The sequence below is a fragment of the Anguilla rostrata genome, chromosome 16, assembly GCF_018555375.3.
Source record: "Anguilla rostrata isolate EN2019 chromosome 16, ASM1855537v3, whole genome shotgun sequence".
NCBI lineage: Eukaryota > Metazoa > Chordata > Actinopteri > Anguilliformes > Anguillidae > Anguilla > Anguilla rostrata.
In genome coordinates, this window is record NC_057948.1 from 9,426,959 (window position 1) to 9,448,769 (window position 21,811).

The 21,811-nt window shown below is 48.8% G+C and overlaps 1 protein-coding gene across 2 annotated transcripts in view; it reads right to left on the bottom strand.

Moving 5' to 3' along the window:
* The window catches only part of mical2b (microtubule associated monooxygenase, calponin and LIM domain containing 2b), a 103,318-nt gene that overhangs the window by 70,117 nt on the left and 11,390 nt on the right, over positions 1 to 21,811 (bottom strand). For both annotated transcript variants that reach the window (XM_064313823.1, XM_064313824.1), the window contains exon 2: positions 2,167 to 2,558. In XM_064313823.1, coding sequence (XP_064169893.1) covers positions 2,167 to 2,558 — 392 coding nt within the window. The remainder of the gene's footprint in view (positions 1 to 2,166; positions 2,559 to 21,811) is intronic.

Genomic DNA, 21,811 nt, shown 5'->3' on the forward strand with positions numbered 1-21,811 from the left:
GAAACCGACACTGACATCACCCCGTCTCCAAAAATAAAGAATAACTAGATTGTAAACGAGCAGCTGGGACGGCATAAATCAAAAAGGCTAATTTGCAGAGAGGATCACAGGGGTCGGGCGCAGCAACGCAACGGCTTTCTTTCGAATTTTTTCCTCCACAAGGGACACATGGAGTGTTAAGGTAAATTAAAACTCGAAAGGAAAGGTTTAAGGCTTTCCGGCTTTTATTACAAGAGTGGGATTTTTTTTTCGTCTCTGAAAGACAATACGTCAGCCCTTTCCGCCTTTCTTTCCTTGAGATTCACACAGGCAGAGGGCCAAAATAAGCCTGGTTCTTAAGCACCACTCTTTCAAGTGCAATAAATGACCTAGCTGCAACTTAGCAGTCACACGTCTTTCTGATTACTTGCATAAACAGCGCTAGTTAACCAAGCCTCCTTGGGGGCTTTTCTCAAAATAAAGATGTTTGGAAGAGAGAAGGACTTGGAACTTGAGCAAAAACGTAATTTGGAGCTAATGAAGGATTAATTACAACTATAGAAACCTGTCACTTCAATTTCTTTTAAACCGTGTAAACACTGGACGTTTTATAGTTTGTACTTAGGGTTTTAATTGCCTCCATTTTGTTTTAAAAACACATGCGAAGCACATAACATGCTGGCTTAGCGCCATTCAGCTTTCATGTTCTTCTGGGGGTCAGGGGGGATTTGGGGGGGGGGGCAATAATTAGCACTCACTCACTCCCCCTCCCCACCCCAAAATTTTTTTTTTTTTAGAGAAAATAATCTTGTTTGCTGACAGATCCCCTGTCTTGTGCACGTGCCGTACATTCTGAAAGCCTTTTGGTGACTGACGTGTTGACCAGCTAATGGGCAGAGTTCCCTTTGAAGACCCATGGCCTTGTGCATCGGAGCCACCGGCGAGTCTGTGAGAGAAGGCCATCGTCACTGGCTGCGCAGACGGTGACTCATAAAAGAGCGCTGCCGCAGGGTCCCCGTGGCGATCGGACAGGGTCGGCCAATGGCACGAAGGAAGAGACCGGAGACCGGCCAATGGAGGCATAGCCCCGTGTCACGTGTTCCTCCTCACACGCCCTCCTTTGCGGTGCCCGTAATCACAGGGTTTCGCGTCCTACCGTGAGTACAGGCCTCCTCTCTTTACAAAGTACAGCACGTGCTAATAAGCCACAGCTGGTGTGGGGGGGGGGGGGGGGGGTTGTTTTACGCAACAAAACCTGGCAGGAGAAAGCGACATTTTCCAGACTGATATTTGAATACATTAGCCAAATATCGTACTTACCTGATTTACATTTCAAAACCTTGACTAGGCCGTCTGCCAAACATGCTGACCATGGAACCACCTTTACTTTTCAAATGCTGCTCAATGTTTCGCCCGGAACAAGTGAAAGAGTCTTCAATGGCTCTAGTTTACTCTTGGAGAAGGAAATCCTTCAAATTTACTTAATCTTCATTTGCAATATGCTTTATCAAATGGTCAGTAAATATCATGAAGGGTGGTTTTAAATAAGCTGCTTTATTCCCATTGCTTTGGTCAGCGTGACCTACGTACAGCTGACTGCCTGAAAGGGTCATGGGCCTATAAAACGATGGTCTGATTGGCATCCACACCTGGCGCCATGGTAACTGTGAATCACCTCCAGTATTCCGCCACAGTCAGTGTGACTCATAGCATGAGAAAGGAAGGGAAGCAAATGGAAGTACTTTCCCAACTCGTAATAAATAAATCAAGGTACAGGCTCATGTCAATCCAGTCTCTAGGGATACCTAATGCTACAAGTGAACATATTTTTTATAAATTATTTTGTAGTCACCTGTGCCTGGTTTACCATAGCGCCCTCATATTGCTGTACCTGTGCACAGTTTCGTGCCCCCAGGGGCTACTCAGTTTGTGAGGAACCCAACAGGAAGTACAGTACTGTGTGGAGGGACTGCTACTTGGCAGTTTGTGTGGAGCCCAACAGGAAGTACAGCATTGTGTGGAGGGACTGCTACTTGGCAGTTAGTGAGGAGCCCAACAGGAAGTACAGCACTGTGTGGAGAGTCTACTCAGTTAGTGAGGAGCCCAACAGGAAGTACAGCACTGTATGGAGAGGCTACTCAGTCAGTGAGGAGCCCAACAGGAAGTACAGCGTTGCGTCGAGCTTACCTTGGTGCCAGTGCAGGCCTTTCCTTTCTTGTACTCCTTGTGGGCGGCCCTCTTGTCCAGCTTGCTCCACAGGGCCTTGGCCTTCCAGAAGGTGACCCGGGCCTTGAGCCGGCTGTAGAAGCTCTTGTGGTCCAGCGGGTCCAGGTCCAGCTGCCTGCACAGGATGTTGAAGGCCTGCAGGGTGCCCTTGCACGTGGAGGCCTGGACGAAGTTCTCGAAGAGCTGCCCGGCCTGGGCGCTCTTCTCCTCTTCCGTCTCGCCCATCTCCGCCCCGGCACTCGCTCCCTCTCTCTCTCCTCTCCTCGCCTCGCTCCCCCGCTCTCTCTCTCTCTTTCTCGGCCGCTCGGATGCTACGCCCACGGTCTGGTCGCTGCTGGCATGCCCAACCTGAGCTGGCGGGAGAAAAAAAAGAAACCAGGGTGAGTATGATGTCATCGCTCCGCACGCCCGACGGTGGCGTGGAATCCTGAACAGATGGCTTACGTAATCCCACCAATAAAAATAAGTTTACTTAAAAGGGCTAAGTGCCTGACCTGAAGTGGTCACGGTTATTGTTCTGAGCAGATGGCAGTCATATTACTGTATTAAACCTAATCCTTTCACACACATTCATTACCTGCTTTGTTAATTTGACACCAAGAATACACAGCTTTTCAGTCATGAAGCTTGGCTCACTGTGAACCATTCTTAGATTTCCTTTATATAGACCACGGGTGGAGAATTTTTTTCTTCTCCTTTCCCCAAGGAATATGCAGCATGTCCTTCCAAACAAGTTTTTTTTCTGATCAGGGCATTAAGAGATCAAGCAATAAAAGACACGGACGGTTCTGAATTACAGGGTGCCATCCGTGCCAGCACACGTCCTAGAAGCAGTAGACAAGCTTTCAACGGGGCCTTAAAATAGTGCCCTGGCCGCAGACGTTTCAACCGTGAATCACGTTCTTATCGACTCGGGGGGCATGTGCCGATTAGAACAGAGTTCCAAGACCTGGAAAAAACTTTTTTTTTTTTTTTTTCCCTGTGCAAGCCACATGCGGCCAGACGAGGTTAAAATAACGCGAACGCAACCTCCCAAATATGAGCGGTCGCTCGCTGAGGAGCGGCTGCGTGCGCTGAAAGTGCGGGGCTGGCTGCGGCCCGGCACGTACGGTCTCTAACACCGGGGCGGTTTTTGTTTTCCGTGAAGGGGAAGCGTCGATGAGATCACGTCCCCGCGTGACTGACGATCTGCCGGGTCGACAGAAACAGGCACGCGGTGCTCCGTCCCGACAGACGGCTGCGCAGAGCCCCGTCCCGACAGACGGCTGCGCAGAGCTCCGTCCCGACAGACGGCTGCGCAGAGCTCCGTCCCGACAGACGGCTGCGCAGAGCTCCGTCCCGACAGACGGCTGCGCAGAGCTCCGTCCCGACAGACGGCTGCGCAGACTCCGTCCCTGGACAGACGCCATGCGCAGAGCTCCGTCCCGACAGACGGCTGCGCAGTGCTCCGTCCCGAGAGACGGCTGCGCAGAGCTCCGTCCCGGCAGACGGCTGCGCAGAGCTCCGTCCCGGCAGACGGTTGCGCTGTGCTCCGTCCCGACAGAAACAGGCACGCAGAGCTCCGTCCCGACAGACGGCTGCGCAGAGCTCCGTCCCGACAGACGGCTGCGCAGAGCTCCGTCCCGACAGACGGCTGCGCAGAGCTCCGTCCCGAGAGACGGCTGCGCAGAGCTCCGTCCCGACAGACGGCTGCGCAGAGCTCCGTCCCGACAGACGGCTGCGCAGAGCTCCGTTTGCGCTTCGCCGTGGGTGTGCCCGATATAGCAGCAGCGCGAGCTCTCCTGCTTTGGGCCGTGCACGCAGAAACAAATGTCTTTGGACTTGCGGCTTTTGCTCCCAGGCTTACACCTGGATAAAGGTGCCTTCTCCCTCAGTGCATTAGCCCCACCACCACATGGAAAGTGCCTACATGCCAAAGCATGCATGCATTTCAATGGTATACGTTTTTTTAAAACTAAATATTTGAGACATTTTGGTTCATAAGGAGTATAGCAGTGGTCCAAATTGCATAGCAAATCTCAGTGCGTGTGTTTGAAGATCCTGCCAGCATTTCCATGTGCTGAGGTGCCAGGTACCTTAATCACCAGCGAACGTCAACTTCCCATGGCACAACTTCCCTTAGAGAGGCCGAGCTCACCAGGAACTCTAAATATCTTTTTTTAAAAACACACCTTTGTGGACCGATCTTTAGTGTGACTGCCCAAAGTTAGCGAACACGCTGCGTTAGCATATGCACAAGGCAAACTCACCACCACTGGTCAAAGGATACTTAAGACATCTTTGATGCTTAAAACACATCTTTTCACACTTGCTTTACAAATGTGCCCTTTGTATTCCTGTCTTATCTGTTATCCTTTTTCCTCTAGTCTAGGTCTCATTCCTAGTCCTGCCTCAATGCTAGTATTAAATTTATAATCTACTATTGACTGTTCTATGAGAGTTGGAGTCAATTCCCTCCAATTTCAGGAACGTCCCAAAGCATTACCTTTCCTGAAGTGAAACAGGCCTCAAAACTTCTGTTTGTTTGTGCCTGTGTGTCTGATTGTGTAATGCACCCAATGTGATTTGGGAAGGCACCGTTATCTATTTATTTATTCTGATTTTTTAATTTTTTTTACAGCTGCTCAAACAGCAATGGAAAGCATGCACTAAATTACCTCATGAAACAGCAGGATATCCAAAACGGAACTAAACACATACACTTACACACACACAGGTACGCATTCATGCACGCACACACACACACACACACACAAGTATTCTTACCCCTGGACCAGTCTTCCTGCCCATTTGCATAGCAAATCAGTTAGTGGAGGCAGGGAATCTGTGCCATCACATGGTATCACAGTAGATCTCTCCACTGGAAGCACATAGGGCATTCTGCACGTGGAATATTGTTCCCACAAATATTTGAAAGGGGAGCGCTTTCGAAATTAATATCGCCCAATGGGCATGTATGGAGGTGTGAAGTCTGCCTTGCCTGCAAGGCCTCCCCCCCCCTCCCCCTCCCCACTCGCATTAACACAGAGCCCTGGGGGGATCACTGCTCGGCTACCTAATTGAGCACGGCGGTGTGGTATGGCTTCTCGTCTTTCATTGGCCGGTGGGTAATGAAAGCACGATACCCCACTCCTTCCATGAAGTGCCCCCCATGGACCGTGACCCTTCACACATCTTGGCTCCCAAAAAAAAAAAAAGGGGGGGGGGGGCGTGTGCTGGGGCAATAATCAAAAATGACCCGTGTTACATTTCCGCCTGCCGAAGTGCTCAGCGTTTTTTCCCCTCGATCCTCAGCCAATTCCCAAGTGCACAGTGATTCAAAGGCGCTGCATTTCTCAAGCAGCCGGAGTCTTAGAAAGCTCCCGTCCAGCCTTGCGTCTATATTTAACAGTTCTGCGCACAGGGCATTGTGGGATATGGCCCAGGAAGAACCAGTAACTATATCACAGCCGTGATCTGCATCTATTTGTAGCAGCAGTTCCAGTCAGTCTGGAAAAAAACAAGAAGTTTTTTCCCTCTCTCTAACATTTTTTTCTTTTTTTTTTTTGAACTGTCATGCCTTCTTTGGGGAAGAAATAGGACCAGCAATGTGGCAACCATGTTTTTTCCAAAGAGACCCAAATATTTTACAAGTGTGGTCACAATCATGAAATGCAGACATAACAGTGAAGCACGGAGAGAGCAGACGTTCTCAGTTTCCCTGCAGGTCACTGCCAGGTTACGATCACACTTTATATTTACAAAATATGCATTATTCAACACTGTTGTGATGTCTAGTCCCACGGTTGCTTAATAATAAAGCGCCCAGTTCCCCCTGCTCTGCAGGGCTGATTCATTAGCGAAATGAAAAGCCAGTTCCCTCTTGGGCCAGCTCAGAATCAGAGTGAAAACATCAGCTCATTCTGTCAGAGGCGTCTTTCACCGTCCCCTAGCGATAAGGCAGACAGCCTGGCCAATCACACGCGAGTACAGCTCCGTGTTTCCTCCGGGCCGCCGCGTGTCGAGGCTGGGCTGAAAAAAACGCGGCTTCGTTACGCCGAACGGCGTCCGGCGCTGGTCCGGGGGGCGTGAGGGGCGCCTCTGAAAGGAAGTGTCAGCTCTTTCTCTTAGAGGCGCTAAATAAACCCCGGGGCCCCCCCCCAAAAAAAGGCCCCTGTGTCCGGCCCCTCTCGGCGAGAACCGAGGGCATTCCAGGGCCAGACGCTCCACATAACTCCGAAGTGCTCCATCAGCAGTGGGCGTAAGCCACGCCCCTTCTGCATTCTCATTGGTGGGGATGAGGGGGAATGGGTCGGGGGGGGGGGGGGGGGGCAGTTCACACGCCAGGCCCCAAGGGGCACGTGTCACCGGGAGAACGGCAGCTCCCCGGAGCTTTCATAACAGGGAGGGAATTTTTATCCTTTTTAAGAAAGCCATCTCTGGCATGTGCGCATTTATCTTCTGAGATAGCGTAAATGGGTCACTTGAACGCGGCGGCAGGTTGCAGGAACGCAGGTGCTTGAAATGAGAGAACAGCCCCTGGCAGTTAAACCTGGGGGTGGGGTGGGGTGGGGGGGTATCCGTGGCTACACTGGCTGTGCTAGCAGCGAGTTTGACCGCTCCTAAGAGGCGCGGTCCCTTTTAGGAATTCGGTCCCGCTGTTGGAATCTGTCACTTCCTGTCCGTGCCCCACCTTCGTGCTGAGGTAATCTATTGAGAGGGAGAAATGGGCCATGGTTTCCAGATTGCATCAGCTCCCTCACCGTTTGACAAAGTGCAAGGGCACAAGGATCGATGTGTTTTTTTTTTGGTTGGGTAACCCTTGAAGGAAATGTGCATGCGTGGATGACGAAAGCAGATTAGAACGCCACTTCCACCACACTGATTTAAAGGGAAGATGATAAAATGTGGAACAACCAGTACAATCATTGTGAATAATTTATCCTGCGTTTGACACAAAAAAAAAAACTTCTGTGTAAAAAAGGAAAATCGTACAAACATTTACACTTCCCGTCAAACTAACCAAAGCACATTTCCTCCTTTTTTCAACCGACATTTTGAACTTCTTTCAGAAAACATCATCGCATCTACTTTGTGTTATCTAAGCCACAGCAAGACGCGATGCTTCCTTAAAATTTGCCATTCAAATCTCAGATGGTGAACTGCCCTTAAACTCAACCAAGGCTTTTAGGTGGTAGGAGCAAGAAGAGAGAAAAAAAAAAGAAAAAAAAAAGGTTTGTAACAAACAAGTACCGGCAGCGCCAAAATGAGCAGCTAAGACAGAAAATTTGATGCGAATGCATTAATGCGCAGTGTAAAATATATCCCCTTCGTGAAACTAGCTGCTGTGAAGGCTTCAACCGGCTGCCCTAACGACCACTTGCCAAACCGGTGGTTTGCATTCCACGGGTTCGGCGCGGCGGCGGGTAATCGTCCGAACCGCCTGTCCGGGCCTGAGCCCGGGGAGATGATTACACGGCGCGCCGACGACGAGGAACCTAGAATCTCCCCGGCCTGGGCCTGGTTATTTAGGCCGGCCGTCCCAGGTGGAATGCCGTGACTTCACCCGCGTGACAGAGTGGAAACGAAGACGTGGGCGCGCGGGGCAGACAGAGCGTCGTTGCTCATGGAGGGGAACGAAAAACCACGTAAAAGAAGAAATAAAATTTTTTAAAAATCCCCACAGATCAAAGGGCTGGCCCGGCCGCTCCTCCTCCTCCAGAACCGGCTGTCTGGGGAAGCGCTTTTTGCGGCCCACGGCCGGGGTTTCCCCAGAACCAAAACTATGCCGGGCGGCTTTTAGTCACGCCAGCGGCCGCTTCCCTCCTCTCAGGAGGTTTTAGGTTTTAGGTTTACGCAATCCGCATTTTCATGCGCGCGGATCAGAACCCGCTGCCCCGAGATCGCGGCGCGTGTCGGCCGAACGGCGGGCTCGCTCCGCCACCCTCTCCGCGACACACTCCGCGTCCTTTCTTTGCCCGGGCCGTTCCGGTCCCGGCGGCAGGTTGGAGCGTTTGGGGAGCGGAACGTGAGACGGTCAGATTGTCAGCGATATCTGGACCTGTCCCAGACCTCAGCCCGTGTGCCAAAAATAAATAAAAGAGATAAACGTTTGCCCCCCCGCTCACCACTCCGTGGTGGCCTATGCTGCATTAGAGCAGGCACGCAAGGCTGGGCCTGTGTGGTTGTGGGGAATTCAAAGCAGTTCCCCTGGAGCAGGTTGTGATATTTAGAGTGTTATTATTGCACAGGCTACGGCAATCTGCTTTAGAGCAGGCAATCTTCAGCAGAGGAATTTCAGAGATCTGAAATATGTACCTGCTGCAGCTGGACTGCCCTGATTTTGATAAAGGTGTGTGTGTGTGTGTGTGTGTGTGTGTATGTGTGTATGTGTGTCTGTGTCTGTGTGTGTACAAGTAAGTAAGTAAACTTTATTTATATAGCACTTTTCAAGGATAAGGGCCACAAAGTGCTTCACAAAGTGCAAATAAAAGCAGCAAATGTATACACACACGTACACACACATCCGTAAAAGAACAACATAAAACAAACAATTTGAGTATCAATTAAAAGCCTGTCTGAACAAATGAGTCTTTAGACACCACTTAAGTGTCCACAGTGATCGCATATCTAATATCAATGGGAAGGCTGTTCCATAACCCAGGCGCCACAGTGGCAAAAGCATGTGTGTGTGTGTGGTGTGTGTGTGTGTGTGTGAGGGGGGGTGTGTGTGTGAGTGTTGTGTGTGTGTGTGTGTGGGGGATGGGGGGGTATCCAGCACCAGACTACAGCCAAACAGTGCTAGATTAGTGCGATCAGAAAGTCCAGCAAACTTGTTTTTTTCCACCACCACTTTCTGACTTTCGACCTACTACAAACTTGCACGGAGAGCGCGGTACTTAATCCCGGAGCGCTTTCTACCCCCAGCGCGACCGAGGGCTTAGAGTGTACACACAGCTTTACTCCAGGAACGCGTGAACGGTCATACGCTGGCCTTAATAAGGAGGAATTTAGGTCACTGTTACACTTGGCGGAGCCAGAATGGCATCTCTTTCGCGGATTTGGTCTGGCGACATCAAAACGGGCACCGCCCAGGGAGGGCGGGCGGAGCATGGTCCGCTGGCCCGTAAAAAAAAACGATGCCGCCAATCTCAAAAGCGTGATTGGCTTGGGCCTCGTGCTGAATCAGACACAACAACAATAACGCTGAAAGTTTAAAAGGAGCTTGACAGAAAACGGATGACCAAGACTAAGACAGAAACACAGCGATGTGGTGGGCGGGGAATGGGTTGGGGGATGGGTTGGGGGAGCGGGGGATTGCGCGCACTGTGGCGAGGGCGACTGCGGCCGAGCATGGAGAAGAAGAGGAAGGAAGGAAGCACTCGCTGGCTGATAAGGAAGCGTGACACATCAGAGCTGGAAGCAGCTTCGCGCAAACAATGTTCACAACCCCCCTCTTTCCATAAGCTCCGAAAGTCCAAGGAGTATCAGTTGGAAGCCATAAAAACCTGTCAGCTCTCACAAGACTGGACCCACAACAAAGAGAAGTTGTCTTGAGAGAGAGAGGGGGGGGGGGGAAAGAGTATTTCTACAGTATGCAACGCTTGAAAGCGATTCCCTGTCCGAGGAGAAATATCATTATTTCACACAGTAGCTACGGATACAACAGCTGTGCTGTGTCTGTGTGGCTGAGTCTCCTGTGCTGAGTGCACGGAACCGAACGTCTCCCACCACAAACGGATCATTCCGGAGACACTTCGGGGCCAAGGGCAAAACCAGCCGCTGGCTGCAGAGTTAGTCCCCATTACAACACAACCAGCCCAGAGCCTCACTCTTTATTTACACTGAATATTACACCTAGATTCTTAAGTTCTTTAATATTATATTTTATTTCAGGACGTACCCATAATTTATTCATGATTAATGAATCGTGAATCCTTTAGTTTGTACAGTGCCATTTTTTTTTTGCAGTAATAATTTATGAGGGGGAATTTTTAAAATAAGACTGAACAAAAAAAAAAAACAGACAGACAGACAGAAAAACCCATCTGAGATATGCTAAGGAAAAACTGGACGAGTCACAGAAGAACAGCACATTAAGCTCCTGAACAGAAACTTTCAGAACAAAAAATTCCTGCACTTTTTTTTTGTTTGTTTTTTACGAGCGAGTGGGCGATTCCGCATATCATTTTTAAGAATGATGAGCTCTCAGGCCGTATTAAAGCCATTCCGTTGGGGGTTCTGATGGGACTTTAAACAGAGCGCAGACGCCTCAATTAAAGGGGGCTTCTTCGGCTCCTGACTCCCTCCGCGCGCGCCGTAGCGGCCCGACGGGGAGGGGGGGGCCGCGGCAGCCGCCGCTCAGGCTGGCGGTTTTATGTTTCCGCGGCTGTTCGGCGTGTCAGCGCGAGTCACCACGCTCTACAGACTCACCCAGATACTCAACTCCATCTGTTGGTAACAGCAATTTCCAGCACTGTATTACAGCACGAGAACGTCCGTCGCCTCGGCGCTGTACCTGGTCAGACCCGCTGAGAAACGCTTTGGTAAATGGACTGCATTTATATAGCGCTTTTATCCAAAGCGCTTTACAATTGATGCCTCTCATTCGCCAGAGCAGTTAGGGGTTAGGTGTCTTGCTCAAGGACACTTCGACACGCCCAGGGCGGGGTTTGAACCGGCAACCCTCCGACAGCCAGACAATCGGTCTTACCTCCTGAGCTATGTCGCCCCGCTTTGGCCTCAGCAGTAGGGAGACGGGACTGTCAACGTTAGGAGATCAATCGGAGCGGAGTATCTGGCGAGGGTAACGAGTCTTTGGCGCGACTGACGCCGGTTGACAGACGTCCGGCTCAGAATAAACAGGTGTCACCTTCCGGGTGCAGGGGGGGCGCGTGACCCCGAGGACGCCATCCGACCTTACGCACAGCGACATTCCCCAGGCCGACGGAAACCGGCGGCGCCCAAAAAAAACTCCCGAGGAGCGCAGAAGCTCGTGAATAAACACGCTTTCCGCTGGAGGCTTCTACGCGGAGCGCCGCGGGAGAGAGGAACGCCCCCGCTGGGCCCAGGCTGGGCCCAGATCGATTTACGCACACCCAACCGAAAACACCCTCTTTAAAGGCCCTGCAACACTGGACACTCGCATGTGACTCTCTTCACGTCCACATCCTAGGGTGCTTCACAAAACGCGCTTCAGCTAACAGTCCAAACTAATAGGAATAAGCACAGAGGAACAGGCAAGTCTTAAGGCCTAATTTAAAAGAGCCTCTTTTAAAGTAGCCAGTTTACGCTTGGAATATGAGTTGCAGGTAAAAAACAAAAAAAAAACAAACAATTCTTCCCCCACCGGTTTCCATCCAAACGTACAAGGCAACACAATTTTAACAGCAGCCCTCGATCGAGAGCAAAATACACAGACGCTTAACCTGGACCACTGCAAACACAGGCTAAATCCCGTCCCTGGACCCCTCCTCCTTTCTCCCCCGCCCGGGTCACCGTGCCGAGGGCCCGTTACTCTCGGGACGAGCGGACGGCGTGCCCAGCCCTCCACGGGGCGGCCACCCCTAATCACAGACGTTCCACTGGACGTTTTTGGCTGTCCTGCCAGCCTGCTGTTTACACTCCAATTAACACGGTCGATTCTCGAGCTGTTGCGTAACCAGGCTGCTAAAAACACGATTAAGGACCTGGCCTTTGCTTTCGCTAAAGGACCCACTGGTTGGGTGTTCAGGTCATCGAAAAGATACGCTGTGCAAACATGGAACTGTGCTTCGATGTTTTTTTCCTCCCGCGCACAAACGAGCAATTGAATAGCCTGTCAATGAGCCATCGATAAGCAAAGAATGAGAGGATATCCCTCTATGTGAGGGAAGGAGCTAACTGGGTTCATGCTAATGGATCCATTTACAGTTGGCCCGCACGGAAAAAGGCAAGTTATATGTATATGTAAAAAACACCAACTCCTGCAGAAGACAGTGTTAGGAAAAGGGAGCGGGGGAAGGGGCAGGGGGAGGGCCTCTGCTCTCAACCCAGCTGATTGGTCTGTCCTCAGCAGGACGGCAGTGCACAACATCAGAAAACTGGCAGGAGGCTTGCTCCGTGACCGCCGACCCCCCAGCCCCCCCCAAAACACCCGCCCCTTCTCCTTCCTGTCCCATTAGCAGACACACAGAGACTGGAAACACACGCTCACTTCCAGAGAGAGGGGACTGGGAGGAAATGGGCCGAACGGAAGTGAAATTTCCAGACGCAAGGTGAAACTCAACACTTCACCAGCAAGCTGTCTCAGCTATCCTCTCTCTCTCTCTCTCTCTCTCTCTCTCTCTCTCTCTCTCTCTCTCTCTCACTCCACACGATGACCTGCGGTATCCATGGTGAACGGTCGCCTCCCGCCAACTAAATGCCCCAGAGGGACTGAAAAACATTGTTTTCAGCAGATCTGCCCGCTTTATTTTATTCTTATTGGGGGGTGGGGGACGGGCGATGAATCCAGCGAACTTGCTTCCCAGAGCCTGGTTCTAATGTAAGGTTTGACTGTGATTAACAAATCTTGGCTTGCCTCTCTGAAATCGAACACACGGGGTTTGTTTCCAAAAACGCAGGCTGTAAATCAAGAAATCCCAACCACTAACCACACACCGAACCCCAAAAACCTGGTACTGACTGCACTCCTGTCACCAGTGTGGCTGGGCTGAGACCCAAACAGGAACTGCCAACAGAATCGGGTCAGTGAAATCTGCGGTTCAGAAGGAGCCAAATTGGGGTAAAGATCTTATCTGGCTAACAGCTAACTTGAGACATAACTGTATCAAGTTTGTTTTAAATGAGCATTAAAGGAAACATTTCATAACTGCTCAGGCCATCCTGGAAGCGCAGAAATGCACGTGTGCACCAAATTTAACTGATTCAAATACCCCAAAAGGAATCGCTTGTCTGCAGCACAGTAGCTTGGCTATACTGCAGAAGTGACTGTGACTGCGACTTCTCACTTGATGTAAGGTTAGATGCTCCATTTTTCTGGTACCAGTTCAATTACATGGGGGTTGGGGGGGGGGGGGCTCTGGGTGTTTCACCCCACAAAGATCTCTGATGACAGAACAGATGTTGTGCTGCCATGGGAACAACCACATTAAACGCTCACGTACTTGGGTATCATATTGACAGCCTAATTTTGTGCCCTTCAATCGTAGCCAGATAGGTAGGCAGCCTGTATGTTAGCAGGGTGGCCAGAGCAGCCTGATGCAGGAATGCAGGTACAGCTAAGGAGGGCCACCAGCACTTCTGGGTAATGCACTAGTCCCCAAACTGGTCCTGGAGCGCCACTGGGTCTGCTGGTGTTCTGTTTTCACCCTAGAATCGTAACCAACTTCAAACCAAAGAAACCAGGTGAAAACGAATTGGTTGTCATCTGCATCAACTGATCAACTAAATGCAGAGTAACAATGAAAAGAAAAGGACCATACGGCTGTCCAGGAGCAGAGCTAGGGACTAAACAGTCAGTCGGTTTTACAGAGCCAGAGAGCACCGGACGGGCCTGGCCGTGAAATGACGCACAGCCTTCGCGTATTTTTTTCACTCGCGCCGTTATCAGGCGGCTCGCACTCCTCCGCCCGCCAACCTGAGAAACGAGAAAGCGCGAGTTCCGGGTCGGCACCGTTTCTCGTTTCCGGAGCTTCTCAAGTCTCGGGTAGGTCGAAGACGAGCTCGGTTCCGTCATAGCCCCTCGTGGCTCCTCCTACCCCACGGGCCAGGAGGCCGCCCACCTGGCGAAGGACATCGGTGAACAGGGCAGCAGCGCGAGGCTCAAAGTCGAGAGGGCGAACGAACGCGCGACTCGCTCGCCTCTGCGCTTTCATCGGTTCACGGACTCCCCTCGGATGTCCACGCAGCGTAGAGGCGCTGGCCCGATTTGGTGCCCACATACGCACGACACTGACTGCCCGCTGGTCAGACAGCACAGGCCGAATGGTCGTGGGTTTATACAGCACACAAAGCCCTTTATGGGCACCCTTGATTTACATGCTAAGTTTATTCCGGATGCATATTTATCAACCGGCAGACCTTACTTCTGGGGGGAAAAACTCAGCCGAGCCTTTCAATGCAGCACTGAAAAAGGAAAACAAATTTGACCCTAAAGCTCTGATTGAGCATTCCTTCGGAAGTGAGGCAACACCAGCGATTAGTCTGAGCAACAGTACGCGGCAGGACCCCGCACAGGGAAAGCGCTCTGAGAGCAACTCTGACTGGGCCACAGCCTAAGCTCTCCCAGAGACTTGAGCAATACTCCAGTCCCCGAAGTTGACAGGCCTGAAAATTCCTGAGGAAATTCCTGTGAGACAAAAAAGCACAAAATGCGGTTACAGCTGAATGGTTCAAGAGTGCGCTGTTTGTCCAGGACAGGCTGGGCGTGGGGGTGGGGGGTGCGGGGTGGATGGGGGGGGGAGGGCAGGGGGGCGGCAGAATGCCCTGTCCCGTTTGAACCTGCACGATGCAGGAGTCGGCACCTGACACCCAAAGTGCTGTTTGGATACCATCTCGTGTAAAAAAAAAATCTGCAAACGCTCCCCACGCTTACAGAACCCGGAACGAGGGTTTCAGTTCCTCGAGGGCATGAAAACAAGCTCGCCGGGTTTTTCGGCTGAGGATGAGGAACCTCCGCTCTTTCCAGTGAATGTGGAAAGTTACAACGTAGACACGACCGCCACCGGCTAAAAAAAACACGCTGCTGACCAGACAGAGCCTCAGAAAAAGGAACAGATGCACACGCCAGAGCAGTTTACCGCCTACGCGCCGAGACCACCGAGATCATTTCAGATCCTTCTGCTTGAACACATGACATGTCCCAATGAGCAAAATCATCAAACAAATTAAAAGTAAAAAAAAAAAAAATTATTTAAAAAAAGTCTAATTAATAGTCACACTTAAATAAACATGAAGTAGATTTTAAATTTGAGATTTGAGGCTAAAAGCTACTTGAGATATGCCCTGTACATGCGTGGGTCACACTTCAGCACGTTACTTAAACACAACGCAGCTACTCTTAATTCGCAAATATTTATGTTCCCTTATACCGCCCATTGATTTAATTAATTAAATCAGATGGGTAATTAGTCAATCTAACAATTTAATCAATGAAAACCAGACACCTCATTTTTGCATAACCCTACCCCCTGAAGGTCAGCAGTCAGAAGCAACGCATACATACGGTGCACCTGCACAATGTTGGGTTGATGTACATTTGCACGGCGGCACTATACCCAGCTCCGGCTCTAAATCAATCGGCCAATCACCCGTGACAATCTGGGACGTGTCGGGCAGAGTCCTGCCGGGGCAATTAACCTTACCGAGGGGCAAAAAGCCTGGGCGCCTGCCTATCCGCCTGCAGCCATGCGTGAACGCAAGTCCAAGAGCAGGTCAGTCCAGACGAGCTGCGCATTCCAGACCGGAACGCGGTCTTACCCACACCCCCCCCACCCCCCCTTCATATCAACCATGCGATCCCACGCAACTACCGTTTCAGATTTTGGGGGGGGGGGGGGGGGGCACACTGCCGGAACACATGCGTTCACGTCGGACGAAAGTGCACCTGGTCCCCCGGTGACGCCACCCACCCCACCCCCCCCACCCCGGAGTATTACAGTCACCCTCTCCACTGACGTGCCCACAGCTCCTGTATACGTCGGCGGAACATTCCGGGAAGCTGGAGTTGCGCAACTTTCTGCTTTTTACCCCCTCAGGCAGCGAGAAGAGATCGTCGCGCGGGGGGGGGGGAGGGGGGAGGAGGGGGGAGGGAGGGAGGGAAAAGGTGGAACATTAACGCCCGGGCTCATGGGATCGGCGGCACCAACAATGGGAGGAGAGGAGAGAGGAGGAGGTGGGTGACAAAGTTCAAGGTCGCCGACCGCACCGCAATGGGGGGGGCGGGGGGGGCAGAGCGAGCGGCATCAGCTCGGAGAAAGTTTGGTGCAGAACAGCGGGTGCGGAGCTGAACCCATGCCAGGGCAGGACAGGCTTACTTCTGCACTGCCAGTCATTTTAGGGCTCTGTGCACTGCTCCAACAGAAACAACGCTGGAGCCAGAAACCACAGAGAAGTATGATGTTTGTACCCGGAGGCTACAGGTTCACAGTTGAAAAGATTTGTACACCTGTTAAAAAATGTATGTATGTGCTAGCTGCCATTCTTATCAACCTATTCAAATTGCGTGGTCTGTTATTTCGGTAAAGGAGCATTGTTTACTGAGAATTTTTGCATGATTTTTTTCCAGGAACATTCCAGGCCAAATGGAATTCTGGTACAGTTTTTTTTAATTTTTTAATTTTTTTAAGTTTTTTTGTTTACACCACACAGTTAAAGCAGCAGTCCAACTGAAAAACAGATTACAGCGGTAGACTGATTAGAATCTACTAAACCGTTCCCTTGAGCCATATTACTCAACGGCTTCTATTATAGTGTATTGCCAGGTCGTCTTTGGCCTGCAACAACAGCCAAGACTTCGCCCAAAGAACATGACTGATTCGTGGCACACCAATGGAGAGGAAGACTGGACTATGAGTGGTGCTGTCATCACTCAGTGACTAAAATACAGGAAGAAACATCTGCACAACATTACACTGAGTGACATTAGTAAAGTTACTAACAGCTGTTATTTTCACCCATTTACACTAACTGACTCCAAAAAAAGCAATTCCTGCATATTTATTTGCACGACACGGGAAAACACTTGCTTCCCATTTTGAGGATTCTAAATGTGTGTATGAACACACACACACACACACACACTACATGGCCAAATGTATGTGGACACCATACCCATATGTACTAGCTGAACATCTCATTCCAAAACCATGGGCATTAATATGGAGTTCGTCCCCCCTTTCCTGCTATAACAGCCTCCACTCTTCTGGGAAGGCTTTCCAGTAGATTTTGGAACATGGCTGTAGGGGTTCTCTTCCATTCAGCCACAGGTGCATTAGGGAGGCTGAGGACAGATGTTGGGTGAAAAGGTCGAGCCCGCAGTTGGCGTTCCAATTCATCCCAAAGGTGTTCGATGGGGTTGAGGTCAGGGCTCTGTGCAGGCCAGTCAAGTTCTTCCACACCAAACTCGGCAAACCATTTCTTTATGGACCTTGCATTGGGGCCATAAGGGGCCTAGCCCAAATCACGAAAGACAGCACTGGAACAATACTCTTCCGCCACTTTACAGTTGGCACTATGCATTTGGGCAGGTAGCATTCTCCTGACATTTGCCAACACTCAAATTCGTCCTTCAGACTGCCAGATGGTGATCTTAGGCTTGTGTGCGACTGCTTGGCCACGGAAACCCGTTTCAGGAAGCTCTTGACGAACAGTTCTCGTGCTGATGTTGTTTCCAGAGGTAGTTTGTAACTCTGCAGTGAGTGTTGCAACTGAAGACAGGTGACTGTCACACACAACACACTTCAGCACTTGGCGGTCCCGTTCTGTGAGCTTGTGTGGTCCACACTTCAGGGCTGAGCTGTTATTGCTCCTAGACGTTGCCACTTCACAATAACAGCACTTACAGTTGACTGGGGCAGCTCTAGCAGGGCAGAAATGTGATGAGCTGACTTGGTGGAAAGGCGGCATCCTCTGACAGTGCCACGTTGAAAGTCACACAGCTCTTCAGTCTGACCCATTCTACTGAGAATGTTGTTAATGGAAATTGCACGGCTGCATACTTTATTTTATGCATCCGTTAGGAATTAGGAATGAGTGTGGCTGAAGCAGCCGAGCCCACTAATCAGAAGGGGTGTCCACATACTTTTGGCCGTATACACACACACATATATTGTGTGCATATATATATATATATATATATATATATATATATATATATATATATATATATACACTTTTTTTTTTCTTCTTGAAAATTCAGTTCACGAAAGCCCCCAAAATCTACATTGCCACATCAGTATTAAATTTGACATTCATTAAAGACAGCATTATGGTCTTTGACTTTAATAGTGACCAATAGTGACGGAAATATTCAATGCAAATAACCCCCTCATGAAATCCAAATGAGTTTAAAGCCTTTAGCATAGTCCTTCCAAAACTTCAGCTATTTTGTTTGTTTGTTTTTTTACAAAACAGGTCGGATATAGAGTAGAGAAATGCACATTACACTTAACAATATACCCCAGCTGGGAGTTTTATCTCACTAAAATCACTTTCAACGTGTTGTTACCCAAACACATTTCTTAGCACAGTCTAACATCCAAGTCATGGCCATGTTTAGCAGACACCATCGTCCTAAATTATCGTTTGTTGCGCTGAAGTATGCAAACTTCATATCGTACACTGCTGCCGTTTAGTAGTCGTTTCTTTTGGTAAATATATTTAGATATGTGCAGGTCTGACATGCCACTAGCTATGGACTGTGAATGTTCATCCGTGCTCCCAACAACTACACATCCATAAAAAACACATTTAAAGGAGAACTCGGTAACCTACTCTTGCAAGTCACCTGTTGTAAATAATTGAACACTGATCTTTTTTGAACTAGGTCGACAATGTAACCGAACACGCAAAACGCAATCCGATAGCCACGGCCAACTATATCGCAACTTAGTTACATATTTAATGACCACTTAGACATTTTAATAGGTATCCTATAAATGTTTGTTTTTGTGTAGACTACAAATACACCCATACAATGGGCCAAACATTTGTTAAATGGTAAGTGTTTAAATCAGGCGTAGCCTACTCCTGACCCCTAATACACACTCACTCAGTCATTGACTTACATTATTCGTCGGTGTCAGTTTAAACTTCAGAACGACACGTGCCGTAGTTCAAGCGCCTTTACTAGTACACGATCAGTAAAGAAAGTCCCCAGTATTAAGATCTTCAGCCTTCCCAAGATATATTCATTTGTACTGACTAAACATCATGATTTGTCTTCTCCCGTCAGTTAGGTCGGGTGTCGACGCGTATTCACATAAACTGAGAACGTGGAGCATTGCTGCGTTCGCTTATTTTTTTTTAAAGGCGGTGCTCCCGTTTTGTGGCGTCCAATGGGAAGTTCGACTCTGGACTTGGAATGACAACCTACCGCAGCTCAGTGCTGCTTTCCAAACAGAGATCTCCCGTTGCCAATGCAGTCAGAAAAATCCCAACTGCACTTTGTAGCGCACTCTTTTAAATCCGTACTAGGATTTGTAGCATTTATTGTCTGGAAGGGGAGTCGTGTCCCCTCTTTCCCCTGAATTACAATTGCATTTGGCAAGTGCATTGGACGGTCCTGTATTTATAACGTAACCCTGGCTAAACTCAGATTTTTAAAGCATTATATTGTGGCTTTTCATTGTCTGCAGTGTTTTTGTTTAGTTTTTCCGGAGTTTGTTGAACTTTGTTTTACCTTAAGTAATATCAAATACATCAAATGCTTGGAAACATGAACAATATCGAGTAGGCTATGCGTAAAAAAACACTACGTTTGCAGTGTTATATAACAACCAGGAGAGAGCAATCTATATCCTGTAGGCTACATGTGCAAAAGTGACAATAATGAAGGCGCGCAGAATAAAATGTCCTATCTCGGCGCTTAAAACACAACAAGCATAGTGTATATACGCAAGGATTTGCTACACCTGCACAGTACTGCAACGCGTTGTCGTGCGACGCTATCCTTTATATATTTAATTTCCCCCTCCCTTCCCCCCCTAGTTGCCTTTACCTTTACTCTTTTCAAACAACCGAGTATCGTGAAAAAATGGCAAAGGGGCTCTAAAACTGAGGAAGTTAATATCTGCTTGAAAACTTTACAAGGCAGTTGTAAACCTTTTATCACGATAGAGTCACACCCCACTTCAGAGCTGGCCGTTACAGCTTGACTATACAGCCCAGGAATACACTGAGGTAGCAGTGAGCGAGGACTCTCTGGATATTTTTTTTAATTGCAGCTGCTCCATAAATCACTGACCGTGTAATCTAATTGGAAATGGGGCTTCTGAATGGCTTTCTGGTAGAGGCTGTCACAAGCAAGACACAATTCCAAATCAAGCGAACATTATACAGTATGTGCCAGTTATTAACTTCCCAGACATCTGACGCTCAGTGTGAAAAGGACACCGTTTTATAATGTACAGTGTTTGTTCTAATTTATTCTCTTTGAAACAAGAGTGGAGAATGATACTGAACCAAAAGCGACAATATCTCATAGAATAGATGTAAAGTGACGTGATGCCAAGCAAGTATCAACAAGATTGTTTTGCTGAAGACGACTGATATAAACCAACCGTCCCGCCCCCTGACACACACGCACACACTCACCCATGCACGCACGCACATACAAACACACATACTCACGCACGCACCCACGCGCGCACGCTGCAAAGCCCTTCCACCAGACTGCGTCTCAGATTTTATGAGCCTGTGGCAGCTGGTCCTTGGGGAGGTTACAGTTCCAAGTGACACCAGGAGGTTTTCGGCCTTGTTGGTCCTTTACGACAGTGTTAAAGAATATCACACCCATTACATTAGTGACATTTCATCACTGGGATGTCGAAAGCCCTCGTTTGGACAAATCACGTAAAATGAAAACATCTTATTACTTTTACACCTCGGTTGTGGGGTATATGCAATAAAGTGTGTTCGTTCCAATCCACATTCTATAATATTTATTTAGCAAAGCAAAAGACAAGTGCTGGATATCTCAATACTGCACAAATACACGTACTTGAAGACGGTATTTCCAATATGGTTGAAGTATGGAGAGAGAGCCACCTACAGGTTCATATGAGCAAGAGCAAAACCCAAAGACAACTCAGAACCAATCGGCATCGCCCATGAGCATGGCACTCCGGCGCCTGAAACACCAAGATCACATCAATTACAAGTATTTTAACCAAGGCATAATTTCAAACACATATTTCTAGATATTTCATGCATCTTAAACGTACAATTAACAATATACCATAGCCTACTAATGTCCAATACATCCCAGAAGTCATTATGCTCAGGCAATAAAAGGGAAAACTACTATGACCTACTATGATTTAAAAAAATAAATGCTAATAAATGCCCCCGCTTCTGTCAGACTGGATACTCTGCTGTGCTCTATGTGTTAAGTAAAAGGCATCCTGTGCCAGTTGCGCAGGCAAAATAGCACAAGCACACAGACAGCTGACGTTACCAGCTCAAATGTCAGGCGCACGGGGCATGGACAGTTCACGCGCACCTGCATAGCGGTAACCCGCTGTAATTATACACTTGCTGAAATTACAGGCCTACAGCAGCAACGTAGCTGTCATCCAGTCAATGTTTTAATTAACCGATATTTACAATTTATACATTTATTCTTCAGAACTTATTGATAAGGAATGAGCCTATGTATATTTTAAAAGTGAATTTGTTAAAGTCCAAGGACAAAAAATGGTCTAATCTGATCTTTGAAAATAGCTCTTTCACCCTTTATGCCACATTTTTGTTGTCTAATGAGTACTATTCAATTCAGCCTGGCAGCAAAACTCAATATTATACTTTATAAGTCTGAAGTGAATTTTAGGGATGGTTGTAGGCACGAAAATGTGGTCACAAAAAGAGCCTTATTTTATTGCTATAGGCTATATAAAAAGTCTGAGGCGTTAATAAAATAAACAGA